At 39.5% G+C, this 12,318-nt stretch overlaps 1 protein-coding gene across 3 annotated transcripts in view; it reads left to right on the top strand.

Annotated features, from left to right (window-relative positions):
* RPTOR (regulatory associated protein of MTOR complex 1) overlaps window positions 1–4,105 on the top strand; it is a 569,750-nt gene extending 565,645 nt beyond the window's left edge. For all 3 annotated transcript variants that reach the window (XM_056817367.1, XM_056817369.1, XM_056817370.1), the window contains one exon: window positions 1,260–4,105. In XM_056817367.1, coding sequence (XP_056673345.1) covers window positions 1,260–1,328 — 69 coding nt within the window. In that variant the 3' untranslated portion in view covers window positions 1,329–4,105. The remainder of the gene's footprint in view (window positions 1–1,259) is intronic.
* The last annotated feature ends 8,213 nt before the right edge of the window (window positions 4,106–12,318 follow it).

Raw genomic sequence — 12,318 nt, 5'->3', positions numbered from 1 at the left:
AACCTATTTGGGAATTTTTTGGCAAAGATTCCAGTGGTTTGCCATTTTCTTCTCTAGTTCACTTTATAGATGAAAAAACTAAGGCAAACAGGTTTAAGTTACTTGCCCAGGATCACACAGCTAGAGTATTTGAGACCAAATTTGAATTCTAGAAGATGAGTCTTCCTGACTCCAGGCCTGCCACGTTATCCATTGCAACATGTAGCTACCCCCTGGAGCAATTACAATTCTTGGTGCCCATATTTTCCTGCCCCCATTTACCTTCTGAGACTCTTAGAAAGCTGACTATATTACTGAATAAAAAATGACTCATGGAGCTCTTCAAGGACAGACATTTTTATTGATGCATGAGCATAGGCACAACAGCAGAAAAATATGCTTCATTTAGCCCTCCCTGAAATAAAGCCAGTGTCCTTTAGCAAACAATGATTTTGGACTATCTTCCTGCTCCCTGTTTTTCCTTCTTATGAAAACAACCCAACAAAATCAGTACAGTTAATGATCTATGGCCTTGCTGCTAATACTAATACATATGCCTAGTTGTGTGTTATATTTTTTTGAAGTTCCTTCTTCCAGCCTGAACTTAGGAGTTCTTAACCATTTTTGGGTCATGGGCTCTTCAGGGAGTCTGGCAAAGCTTATGGGCCCCTTCTCAGAATAATTTCCTTAAATGCAAAAATAAAATGCATAGAATTACAAACTAAATTAATTATATCAAAATCCTGTTACCATCATATTTATGAAAGTGTTACAGACCCCAGGTTAAGAACCCCTACTCTTAAAAAAAAATAAAATAAAAACTGTGCTCTAGAGGAATGTAGGTAGCCCCAAGATTCCTGCTGAAATGTATTAGATAAAATACACAGAATTGGTCCCCACAGGATTAGCCTAGAAAGAAAAATGCTAGGCACTATGCAAATCTCCCATAATGGAAGACAGGTAATGCATTGTCCCGGCTACAATCTGGCAGCTAATAGCCACCATCATTTCTGGACTTGCCTGGAATAGCAATGTGTACAGTCAGATTAATGAAAACCCATAGGTGAGAGACAGGCTGTGCACACCGTTGCAATTTGCACCTTCTTAGATCCATTTAGGAGCCAGAGAGCCAGATGACTTAATAAGCGATATGCATATTGCTGCCCATAACGTTTTTTTTTTTTTTGTGGTCTGCATCTCTCTGGGCATGGGCCTTGTGTGAAAGCGTGGGCTGAGCGAGCAATCTGTCTATTCTTCTCATTTGCTTTCTCTTCCTGCAGCCTCATTTGGCGGTTGGAAGCAATGACTACTACATCTCCGTGTACTCCGTGGAGAAGCGCATCAGATAACAGGAGGCTGCAGCCTCCCCAGAGACCGGGAAGTCCCTGCCTGGCAGGGCTGTATCTCTCCTGTCGTGTACATAGTGAAATGATCGACTTGAATGTTTAGTGTTGGCTGCTGCTGCAACCTGTAACTTGAACATTTTTTTCTTCTGACTTAGCTACTGATGATATGAGGAGAGACAGTTGCCTGCTTTCTTTTGGTTTTGCTATAATGTCTAGAAAGTACAGGAAAGGAAGGAGATTTTTGTTCTTTTTGTTTTTGATGGTTGCTTCTCTGCTAAAAACACAACTTCCAGGCTCAAAGGACTTGAACAAACCACACCTGTTTTGTTTTTGTTACCATTTTGGTTAAGGTTTTTTGTTGTAGTGTTTGAGTTTTTTGGGGGGGGGGGGAGGATCCCATTCATTTTGTGTATTTTTATTTCGCCAGAATCTTAGCTAGCAAAATAGCCAAAAGACTGAAGTCCAGATGGTCCAGGGGCTGAAGTGCTCCAAAGAACAAGCATGTCCCCCATCTATCTCTGCAGATAGTAATGCCTCATCTGGCCATCCATAGAATGAACCCCAGACGCTAGGCACTTCTGATTAAGCAAAGGGAGCCTGAGCCATCCGTGTAGCTTGTCCCTATTTCTCTCCCTTTTTACAGAGTCAGGAATGTGCTCACTCTTACCAAGAATATTTAAGGGTAGGAGGTGGGAAAGATCAAGAAAAGGATAGACTGGAAGCCTCCTACTTGAACTGTGCGTATGAATGGGAACCCCAAGCATAGCAATCCTAAGGGAAGCAAATGGGGGTGATGAGTGATCTACCTACTTTCCCTTGATAGTGGGAAGATCTTTCTGTCACCCTTCTCTCTTATTTATCAAGTTCAGTTTTGGTTTTTAAGCTGTTCTTCCTCACACAAACAAATCCCATCAGCACAAGGTGCTTTACTGGCTCTGGACAGATGACAGAACCCCTTGGTTGTTATAGCTGCTGCCTTAAACCACTGGGTTTCATTTCTTACAGAAGTGCTAATATTCAGATTACTGGCAGCCTCGGTAATTATATGCCCAGGAGCATGCCTATCAGCTTGTGTACCACATGTGCATGCTTATGTGTACAGGATTAGAAGAGCAACTGTACTGAGTCACAGTGGGTCAATGATGGGTTATTTTTTCCAGGACAATACATTCCCTTGTTCCTGGTCCTTTCCTCCCATATCCTGGTATAACTAAGATATGCATCTTGCAGTCTGTAATGCAAAAGAGACTTCCCTGGTAAATGCTTTAGGGTATGGGTGTGTAGGGGTGTGTGTATATGTGTGTGTGAGAATGGTTTGTGCTCAGCCTGAGAGAGAGATACAGGAGGTATAAAGATAATTTTTCCCCTGTTAGGTGCCAGAAGAATGTAATCTTAAGCAGTGTTTGAGAACAAAAAAATGGCATTTGCCAAACTTAACCACAATGATGATATTTTGAAAAATATTTCTTTTTTTCCATTTTTATTTGTGTATCACGATTATTCATAGGCTAATGTAGTGGCCTAATTAATTCTGCCAATAATGAGGCCAATAATAGTGGTAAAAAAAAAAGTGATGAAATATTTTTGTTCTCTTTATTATGGAAGGCAGTTCAACCTCACCCGAAGGATTCTGTCTGATGGAGTTATGACTCTATTGTCATGGGTAAAATGCTAGGAAAATTCCTTATCTTGGTTGTCTCTTAGTGAGTTGGCTGTGAGGGCTCTCCTGAAGAGGAACGGGGCAAATGAATTGCCACTTTTAGCCACCCCGTAATAAATATGTAACTACTAAAAGGAAAGTCATTGTAAGTTTTTGGCACTGAAATTCTTGGTGAGGGAAATTACCTCCCCACCCAGAATCCAGTTCATCCTCCTGACTGATTGCCTTGGCCTTCTACAGGAATGAATAGATTAGCTTGGATAAAATCATCTTGGTATCAAGAAGGCAATGGGATACCCCCATCACCTCTATGACTAGAGAAGGACAAATGGCAAACCATTGTGGGACTTATAAATACAGTATAGGTGATTGAGTTAGCAATAGCTGGTAGACTGTTGATAGCCTGTGGGAATGATGTATCTATCAGGCTACTTGCATTGTGTCCAAATTTAACACTGAACCAACCACCTTCAGAGGCTGAACTGACAGGTTCAGGGAAAGTCCTGAGGGGGATCCACCATTAGGTGTTAAAAGAGCTTCTAATCTGCAAATAACTGACTAACAAAGTTGAAACTCAAGAGATTTTTAAACTAATATACATATCTCTTTGTTCTGAGACAAAACCATTACCTGACAAAATTGTAGATGGTACCAGAAGGAGAAAAAAGGCTTTTCTCCTCCTCCTGCCTGCAGTCTCCAACTCTTTTCCAAGTTGGCACAGCCAGGAGTGACTAAGTAACTTACGGTTAGCTTTCATAGAGAGAAAGAAAGAAATTAAGAGAGAGAGAGAGAGAGAGAAAGAGAGAGAGAGAGAGAAAGAGAGAGAGAGAGAGAAGGAGGGGGAGAGGGAGAGAGAGAGGAAGGATGTATGCGTGTACATATGTGTATGTGAGAGAGAGGTTGTGTGTGTGTGTGCACATGGGCTGTATTATCAGAGGTTTGATGCGAAAATTCAATCATGAAGTTAACCAAGGCTCTATAGAGCATCCTACCTAAAGTTCATTTATCTCTATTTATTTTACAAAAATTAAAATTAAAAAAGACTTTAAAAATGGAATTGTAATGTGAAAGTAAGAGCAATGACAAACAATAAACTGTTAATAAAAAATAAATGCAGAAATAACTGGTCATCAGTTTTTTCCTGGGAGGGAAAGATAGAATTGCACCACTGAGCAGGTAGCAACAACATCGTCTGCCACCTCTACAGGTCTACTTAGCATTTTCCTCATTTTCCCATCAGAGAAGCAGTATAATTATGATGATGTCCATTTTACATCTGAGGGTTACAGAAATAAAATGATTATACAAAGGCAACTCTGTTGGAAAACAGCAAAGATAAAGCAAGATTAGGGATGGGAGGCCACTATGAGAGTAGATATCCTACAGATACACAAAAGAATGGAAGGGCAGATGACCAAATGAAGAGCTAGAACCATGGGCTCCCCTAATTAAACACAGAGTGTTATTCTATAACACTGAACTTTCCCCCAGAAACATAATTTTTAATTGAAATCATTCAGTCTTCCTTGGGTGTTTAGAAATCTTGAGAAGGAATGCCTGATCCTCCTAGCTAGTGTTATGACAAATTGCCAAAGAGAAGTCTCTTATAGTAGATAGGAGATCTAAGCCAAAAAAAGAAAAGGCATTTTTCTAATAAGCACATGCCCTGTGTTTGGGAAACAGAAGTTCTAAAAGGTGCTCATTCCATCATTGTCTTAAAAATTCTTGTTTCTGTATTATTAACATTAGGTTAGGTCTGAGTTAATAGACACACCTGGTTTTGCCCCTTCAAAATACAGATATCCCTTCCACATTGAAACTTTCCCCATTGTGATTTCAAAATATCATGAGTTGGCATAAGAAATTAAATGGGGACTTGGGAGAAGTTTTGCAGAAGCTGTAGACAACACTCAAAGGCCAGCAGACATCACAGAAGTTTAGAATCTCAGAAATGCATTAAGATATATGTATAGTATTGTATAATATCAACATATTTTATCTTTTGCTGCCATAAATATACACAATTTCTTATTTAAAGTTAAAATGAGTAAAATGTTAAAATCTGCAAAAAGAACATGAAATCCAACAAAATTTTACACAGGTTTTCCAGAACACAGGGTTGCTGTGCCCCTAAGCCCCATAATGTGGAAGGGATACCTGCAGTTGGAAATAGTTCCAAAGGAACAATGTGGAAGAAGAATCTGCACTTTTTTTTTAAGGCACAAATCTGCCAGAAACAATTTTTTTCATTTAGATTAGCCTAACCTGATTCTATTTTTCATTTAGATTAGCCTAACCTAAGCCTATTTCTGCTTAGAAAAAGAACTATAGATAGTCATCCTATAGCTCTAAAAATTTCCCAACCCACCCCAATTGAGAATTAATTATGTTATTCAGGAAAGTAGTCCCAATTTTTCAGTAAGTACAGTTAGAATGCTCAGGATAAAACTGAGTTAACATTTTGCTTCATCAAATAGAACAATAGTGCCTTAATCTTTTGTCACATCCCTCAAGAATAATTTTCCTAAAATTACTCAATCTCTCTTTGACCACTCCTTTTGAGGATTCCTTCTTCCAGCTAGTTACAGGTGAATTCAAAAGATACTTCCATTAACCGAAGTCATGGAGGAAACTTTTTATTTCTCTTAGTCTATTATCAAATGAGATAATTATAAAGCATTTAGCAAAGTGCCTAGCACATTTGAAGCACTATGAGTGTTATGATTATCATCACCATCATCCTAACCTGGTCAAGGTGACTCATTCATGGACCCCTCAATCTGCTCCACATTACTTCGGGGAAGATGACTGAGTCTGCAGAGGGGATCAAGACAACATTTCCAGAACTGAGTAAGAAAGGGCAAAAAAGGTTTCTTTTTAAGCTTCAACTGAAAGTTTCAAATGAGATTCGTTTAGAAATGTCTTCATTTTCTAAAAGAGAAGGAAGGAAGGCTAGAACATTAGTCCACTTCCATAACAGTGACTCATTTCCCATTGACATTTGGATGCTTCTTCAAATGAGTGAAAGGACCCATCTTAACCATTGCACTCCAAGAAAAATATAAAGCTAAAGAAATTCATTGAGGTCAGGGAAATGAACCAAGGAAGTGAAGAGCTACCAAGAAGAAATATTGACTTCTCTAAAAATTCTAAAGGGTATATGAATGACTCAACATGAGCTTACTCCCAGAAAGAGCTCTCTATACCCAGGGCCTTCATTTGCTCTTCCCAGACATCTGTCAATCCTTTACAATCTTATCACCAACTTTATCACTTAAAACTATTCTCTCCAAAGGTACTAGTGATAAGTGTATTGTTTTCAATTATCAAGCACTTGTTTTTTCTACCCCTCCCTTCCCCCTATTAGGAGGGGGGGGGGACTTTGTAACTCCCCTATAAATATAATCTCCCACCTTTAACAATCCTTGGGGGGCAGAAACTATCTTGGTGTTTATTTTTTGAATGCCAGGGCTTGGCACATAGTAGGAATTAAATGTATGTCATTCATTCTAATTTCTCAAATCCATCCCCTTGTCTCCACTAGATGACCTCTCGGTCACCCCACTCCCATTCATAGTAAACAATGTTATACTCCTTAATAAACTAGCAGTAACCTATTGCTCCTACTGTTAAGTTATAAACTACTTTTTTTTGCTTTCAAATACTTGTACAAGCTGTCCCCAACCTATCTTTCCAGCCTCATTATACATTATTTCCCTCATGGCTCTCTATAATGCAGCCAAATTGGACTTCTTGTTCCTCACATAAAACACTATCTCTCATTTCCAAGTTTATGCACTGGCTGTCCCTGTGTCTAGAATGAACCCTCTTATTTGAGCCAAGTGTTGAAAAAAAGAAGAGATTCTAAGGGAAAAGGTATGTCACTCTATTCTCTTAAGATTGCCACTCACATTCTTCCACTAACTTTCCAATCCAAAATAATACCACTCCCCTATAAATGTAACCTCCTTTAATAATCCTGAGGGTAAGGACTATCTTAGCTTTTGCTTTCTTAATCCAGAAAAGAATCCCTTTTTTAAGTTAAGACTTGCCCAAACACCACCTTTACACATGAAGCCTTTCTGGATTTTATACACATTAACATCCTTCCTCCCAAAACTACTTTATATTTCTTTTTTCATTGATCTGTATATACTTATTTCCCTCAATCCAACTTGCATTTAAAGGTAAGAGGTGTTCCATTTTTGTCCTTGTGTTTCCAACTTCTCAGAACATTGGCTCTTCATAGATCCCACTAGATTGATTGATTATTCATGATTTGATATATATCAAATTCTACTTCATAAGTATCATTGAGACTTGGTGGGATGAAACTCATTAAAAGAATGTAAGAAACTCATTAAAAGAATATAGAAAGGGGGCAGCTGGGTAGCTCAATGGATTGAGAGCCAGGCCTATAGACTAGAGGTCCTGGGTTCAAATTTGACCTCAGACACTTCCCAGCTGTGTGACCCTGGGCAAGTCACTTGACCCCCATTGCCTAGCCCTTACCACTCTTCTGCCTTGGAGCCAATACACAGTATTGATTCCAAGACAGAAGGTAAGAATTTTTATTTTTTTTAATTGTTTAAGAATATAGAAAAGAGAAACTCTTTTTAAAAAGAATATGCCCAGTTAAAAAATAAGAGTAGAGTAGCACTGCATATTTGAAAGATACACTTGTGAGGAAATCCAAGTCCCAGAGGAAGGAACCATGGTAAAGAATTGTCAATAGAGAATCTAGGAACCCCAAATTTGTAGCCTAGTAAGATCTGATGAACTCCAAGTTTTAGGACTAGATTGTAAGTTGGAGACCCCAAAGCTTGTTCTTGTTCCCTGTTCCCATGAGAATCCACCCTGAAGGGAATCTCAGGCTGGCAGTTTAAGACTGCATAATGTACCCCAAGGTAAAAGACAATCCCAATCCCCATCCTGTGGGGCCAAGCCCAAGCCAAGTGACTTTAGTGCAGTAGGCAGAGTGTCAGTCTTGTAAACTGAAGGTCATGAGTTCTATCCTTGAAAGGAGGGTGTGATTCAGTGGGAGAGGCTTCTGGAGATAGGAAGTCTTCTAAAGTAGAAATTCTAGAAACCTTGGAAAGGGTCCCATAAATCTTGGAATTCATGATACAAAAAATAAACTCTTACTGAGGCAGTCTTCAACTTTGGGTGTAATAAATTTCAGAGTTCAGAAAAAGGCTGCTGAAAGTTCTTATAGGGTAAAACAGCCCCAAATAATTCGAGACCAGTGTGGCTACAAAGGAAACATAGCTATTGTTGTGGGGTATAGAGGTGTACCCCCGGGGTTCAGAAAGGATACTTTTTGCAAGAATGCAAGACTCCGAACCTAATTTAAAAGTAAAAAGAGAGATTTATCAGTAATGTTGAATTTTTTGGCCAGCTCTTAGACAGCACGAGTGGAGCAACCTGGAAAGTTGCTCCTCAAATGCCTCAATTCTGGGAGATTTATATTCTTTTACATGACTCTGGGGCAAGGGGTTGGGGAGGAGTTTTCCCTGAAGGCAAGGGGATGGTTCTCATGATTTGGAGGACAGATGGAGGAGGTGTGGCTCTTTGTCCATCTCAAATCAATGGGACAATCAAAGGAGGATGATCCTCTCTGGATCCAATGCTTTGTGTTGGGAGTCCAGGGTGTAAGGGAGCAAAGGAATTTCCCTGATAATAGTTTGTCTGAGTTTCTAGGGGGACAATACCCATGCCATCTATCAACTTAAATCCATTAACAGTGCATGTATAGACAATAGAAGCAAAAAGCAAACAAGTAAATACCAGAAAAAGAAAATTAGTAGCATGATCTTTCCTGTAAAGATATAGAAATGTTATGGCATATGGATACCTTCGGGGTTTGGATGTGTACCCCTGGGGTTCGGGAAGGATACCTTTTGCAAGCATGCAAGACTCCAAAACTTAGCTTAAAAACAAAAAGAGAACTTTATTAATTTAGGAAGTAATGTTGAGAATGGCCAGGAGGATAGTGTTAAGGCCCAGGATTTCACCCACCACCAAGGAAGACCCATGGACAATGCAATCAGGCAAAGAAAGGGCTGTTTATTATGGAACTGGTAAGCGCACCAGTGGGAACCTCTGCCATCAGAGTTCTAAGTTGCTTCTGAAAGGCTGGGCCTTAAGTACTTTCCAGCATGTATGGCCCCCCTTCCAGCCCCTTATCTGCTACATACCATTGTTGGAACGTTGCCATCATGTATGGCTCCCCTCAGCTCTTTTCTGCTACATACTATTCTTGGAACTTTGACAATTTTATGTTATTGGGGTCTTCTTGGCCTTTATCTGGTACCCACTGCAGCTGGGGTTTTGGCATATTTATGATTCTGAAACTCCCAAGGCTAGGCAGCTCCCTGTTCAGGCCTTCCTGAACTTCCAAGGCTGGGCAATTTCCTGCTCTGGCCTCCCTCAATAGCAATATGGGACAGCAAGATGGGGAGCAGTTCCTGGGAGGACAGCATGTCCCCATGAAGACAGCATGCATGGAAATCTGTCCCCCAGACCACATCAGTTCTGGCGATTTTACACTTTTTACCACAGATGCTATGTCATGGTGTGGAAGTGACTTAGAGTGGTAAACCCTCAGGCACTTGGTGGGGTGAAGTGGTCATCTGATTGGGGTTTGCCTGGAGGCATAAAGATTCATCTCTTTGTCCACCTTAAATCTAGAGGACTATCAAAGAGGATAAACATCTCAGGACCCTAAGGGGGTCATTGGGTGTTTCTAGGTTAAGAGTCAGAGGATGCAAAGGCAAGGGAGTTTCCCTGATAATAGTTTCTGGGGTACAGTGCCCATGTCAGTCAGAAATGCCAATGTTCAAAAGAAGCCAAAGATAATGATGACTGCTCAGGGGACTGCTTTCAAAAGAAAAATAATGCCTTTTTTAGTTACTTTGGGAGCCATAAGAATATCAAAGAAATTGATAGGCCCATCCAAGTGATATTTTGCATCTGCTTTCCTTACTAAGTAGAATTAAGCATTTATTAAGCCCCTAAAATATGCTGGGAACTATGCTAAGTGCTGTAGCAATCATTTTCCTTCTGAGGGAAAAAAATTTGGTTAACAAAGAGTTCAACCAAAGCTAAGTAAAGCATTAGTAATGGAACACTTAGCTTTCTTTCGGTGAGTTAAAATCAGCATGCTGGAATGAACTACATCCCAAAACACTGAAAGAATTGTCAATTTGTATAAATAAATTCATCTGTGAATTCTAAGTAAATGTAATTGCTGAATTTGAAAAATCAGGAGGGAATATTTTGTATTCTTAAAAATCAGGAGGGACAGAAGAGACAAGATCCTAGAAAAGCAAATGTTTCTTGCACTTTTCAGAAAAAAAAAATAAATGAATGCAGCTGAATCTAAAGATCATAGGCCTATGAACTTGATTTGGATCTCTAGAAACTTACTAGGATATTCACTTTTTTCACTAGTTTGTAAACATTTAGAATCTGAAGCAATAATCACTAAAAGCCAGAATGGCTTCTACCAGTAACAAATCATGGAAATAGTCAACAGAGGGGAGAGGGACCAACTTTTGTGGCAAGTTACTCTGATATTCAAGATAAATGAGGAATTCACATATATACATGTGAATATAGATTCCCTAATTGATAAATGATATGAACAGGCATATGAAATGATAGAAGAGTTCTCAAAGGAAGAGATCCAAGCTATTGACAACCATATTAAAAATATTACAAGTCACTACAACTAAGAGATACAAATTTGAAATTCCATCTTACAATTGACAAAGATGACCCTGAAGGAAATGACTATTGGTTTCATTTGCTCTTCCCTATAAGACAGAACTAGGAGCAACATATGAAAAATGATAGAGCATTGAGGGGGCAGCGGGGTGGCTAAGTAGATAGAGAGTCAGGCCTAGATATGGGAGGTCCTGGGTTCAAATCTGGCCTCAGACACTTCGCAGCTGTGAGACCCTGGGCAAGTCATTTAACCCCCATTGCCTAGCCCTTTCTACTCTTCTGCCTCGGAACCAATACACAGTAGTGATTCTAAGTTAGGAGGTAAGGATTTTTAAAAAGATATAGCAAGAACAAATGTACAAATACTTCCCCCAATCTAGGGTATGCTCTTCCCTATTTAACCTCCTTCTCTGAGAGTGTAGGCTCCAAACTTAGCTCAGTTCCAATACAGCATTGGTCCCACCAAGTTTATATCCAAAAATAGCATCAATGCCAGATAAGTCTTTGTTTCATCTTTTACCGACGTGAATCCAAAAAGTTGATCCTAAAGTTTGCTCCAAGAACATCAGAGCTAGGCCAGCTACAACACTTGTCCTGGAATCCAAGATCAGAAATTTCAGGACTCCAAAGTTCATTCAGAATGACTTTTCCAACTCCATAAGGCATGAAGTTCCTATTTGTCCACAAAGAACAAGAAAGCCAAGGATACAAGGCCCATTTTCTAACAGTTGTATAGCCTCAGATGAGAGAAGGCTCTAAGCACCCCCCCCTCCTTTACTACATTGTCTGTCACTGTAAACTATACAGGAAGAAATCAGTTTCCTCAGACATAAATGAAGCAAAGAGATAGCAACCAGAGGTGATTCAGGTTTTTTTGAAGACACTGATAGTTCCAACTATTTAGTCAGACCAAAAAAAAAAAATTCCCACACCTCCATGATTAGCCAATTGTATATCCATGCATGTTCCATTGACTTTCCAAGATATTTCCCTTACCCACCATCACAGTTGTCCTTCAAGCTATCTCCTGGTTCTCCACATGAGGAGGGTGCATCAGCCAAACAAGCTGGCAGAGTTTGCATATGCATCAGACCCCCATGGCATTTTTTTAACTATAAAAATTCATAAACTCACAGTGAATTGAATTTTCTTTTATAAAGTAAGGGAAACATGGAAGTTTGAGAGCACACTGTCTACTGTGTTAGGAATAAATTTTATATCCTAAAATTAATTGTTGTTCTGTCATGTCTGACATTTCATGACCCTATTTGGGCTTGTTTGTTTGATTTTTACAAAAATACTGGAGTCATTTTCCATTTCCTTCTCCAATTCATTTTACAGATTAGGAAATTGAGGCAAAACAGAATCAAATGACTTACTGAGGGTCACATAGCTAGTAAGTATCTGAGGTCGGATTTGAACTCAGTTCTTCTTGATTCTAGACCTAGCACTCTATCCACAGAGCCAACTGGCTGCCCCTCCTGAAATTCATACCTCACTGTATTCCATTCAATCAACCTTTTTGGCCTTATTTCATGCTAGTCCCTTTCACATACTCTATATTCCAACCAAATTGACCATCCATTATTTTCCCCCCCTTCTCTC

This window comes from Monodelphis domestica, chromosome 2 (genome assembly GCF_027887165.1).
Source record: "Monodelphis domestica isolate mMonDom1 chromosome 2, mMonDom1.pri, whole genome shotgun sequence".
NCBI lineage: Eukaryota > Metazoa > Chordata > Mammalia > Didelphimorphia > Didelphidae > Monodelphis > Monodelphis domestica.
This window is presented reverse-complemented; position numbering and strand designations above follow the sequence as displayed.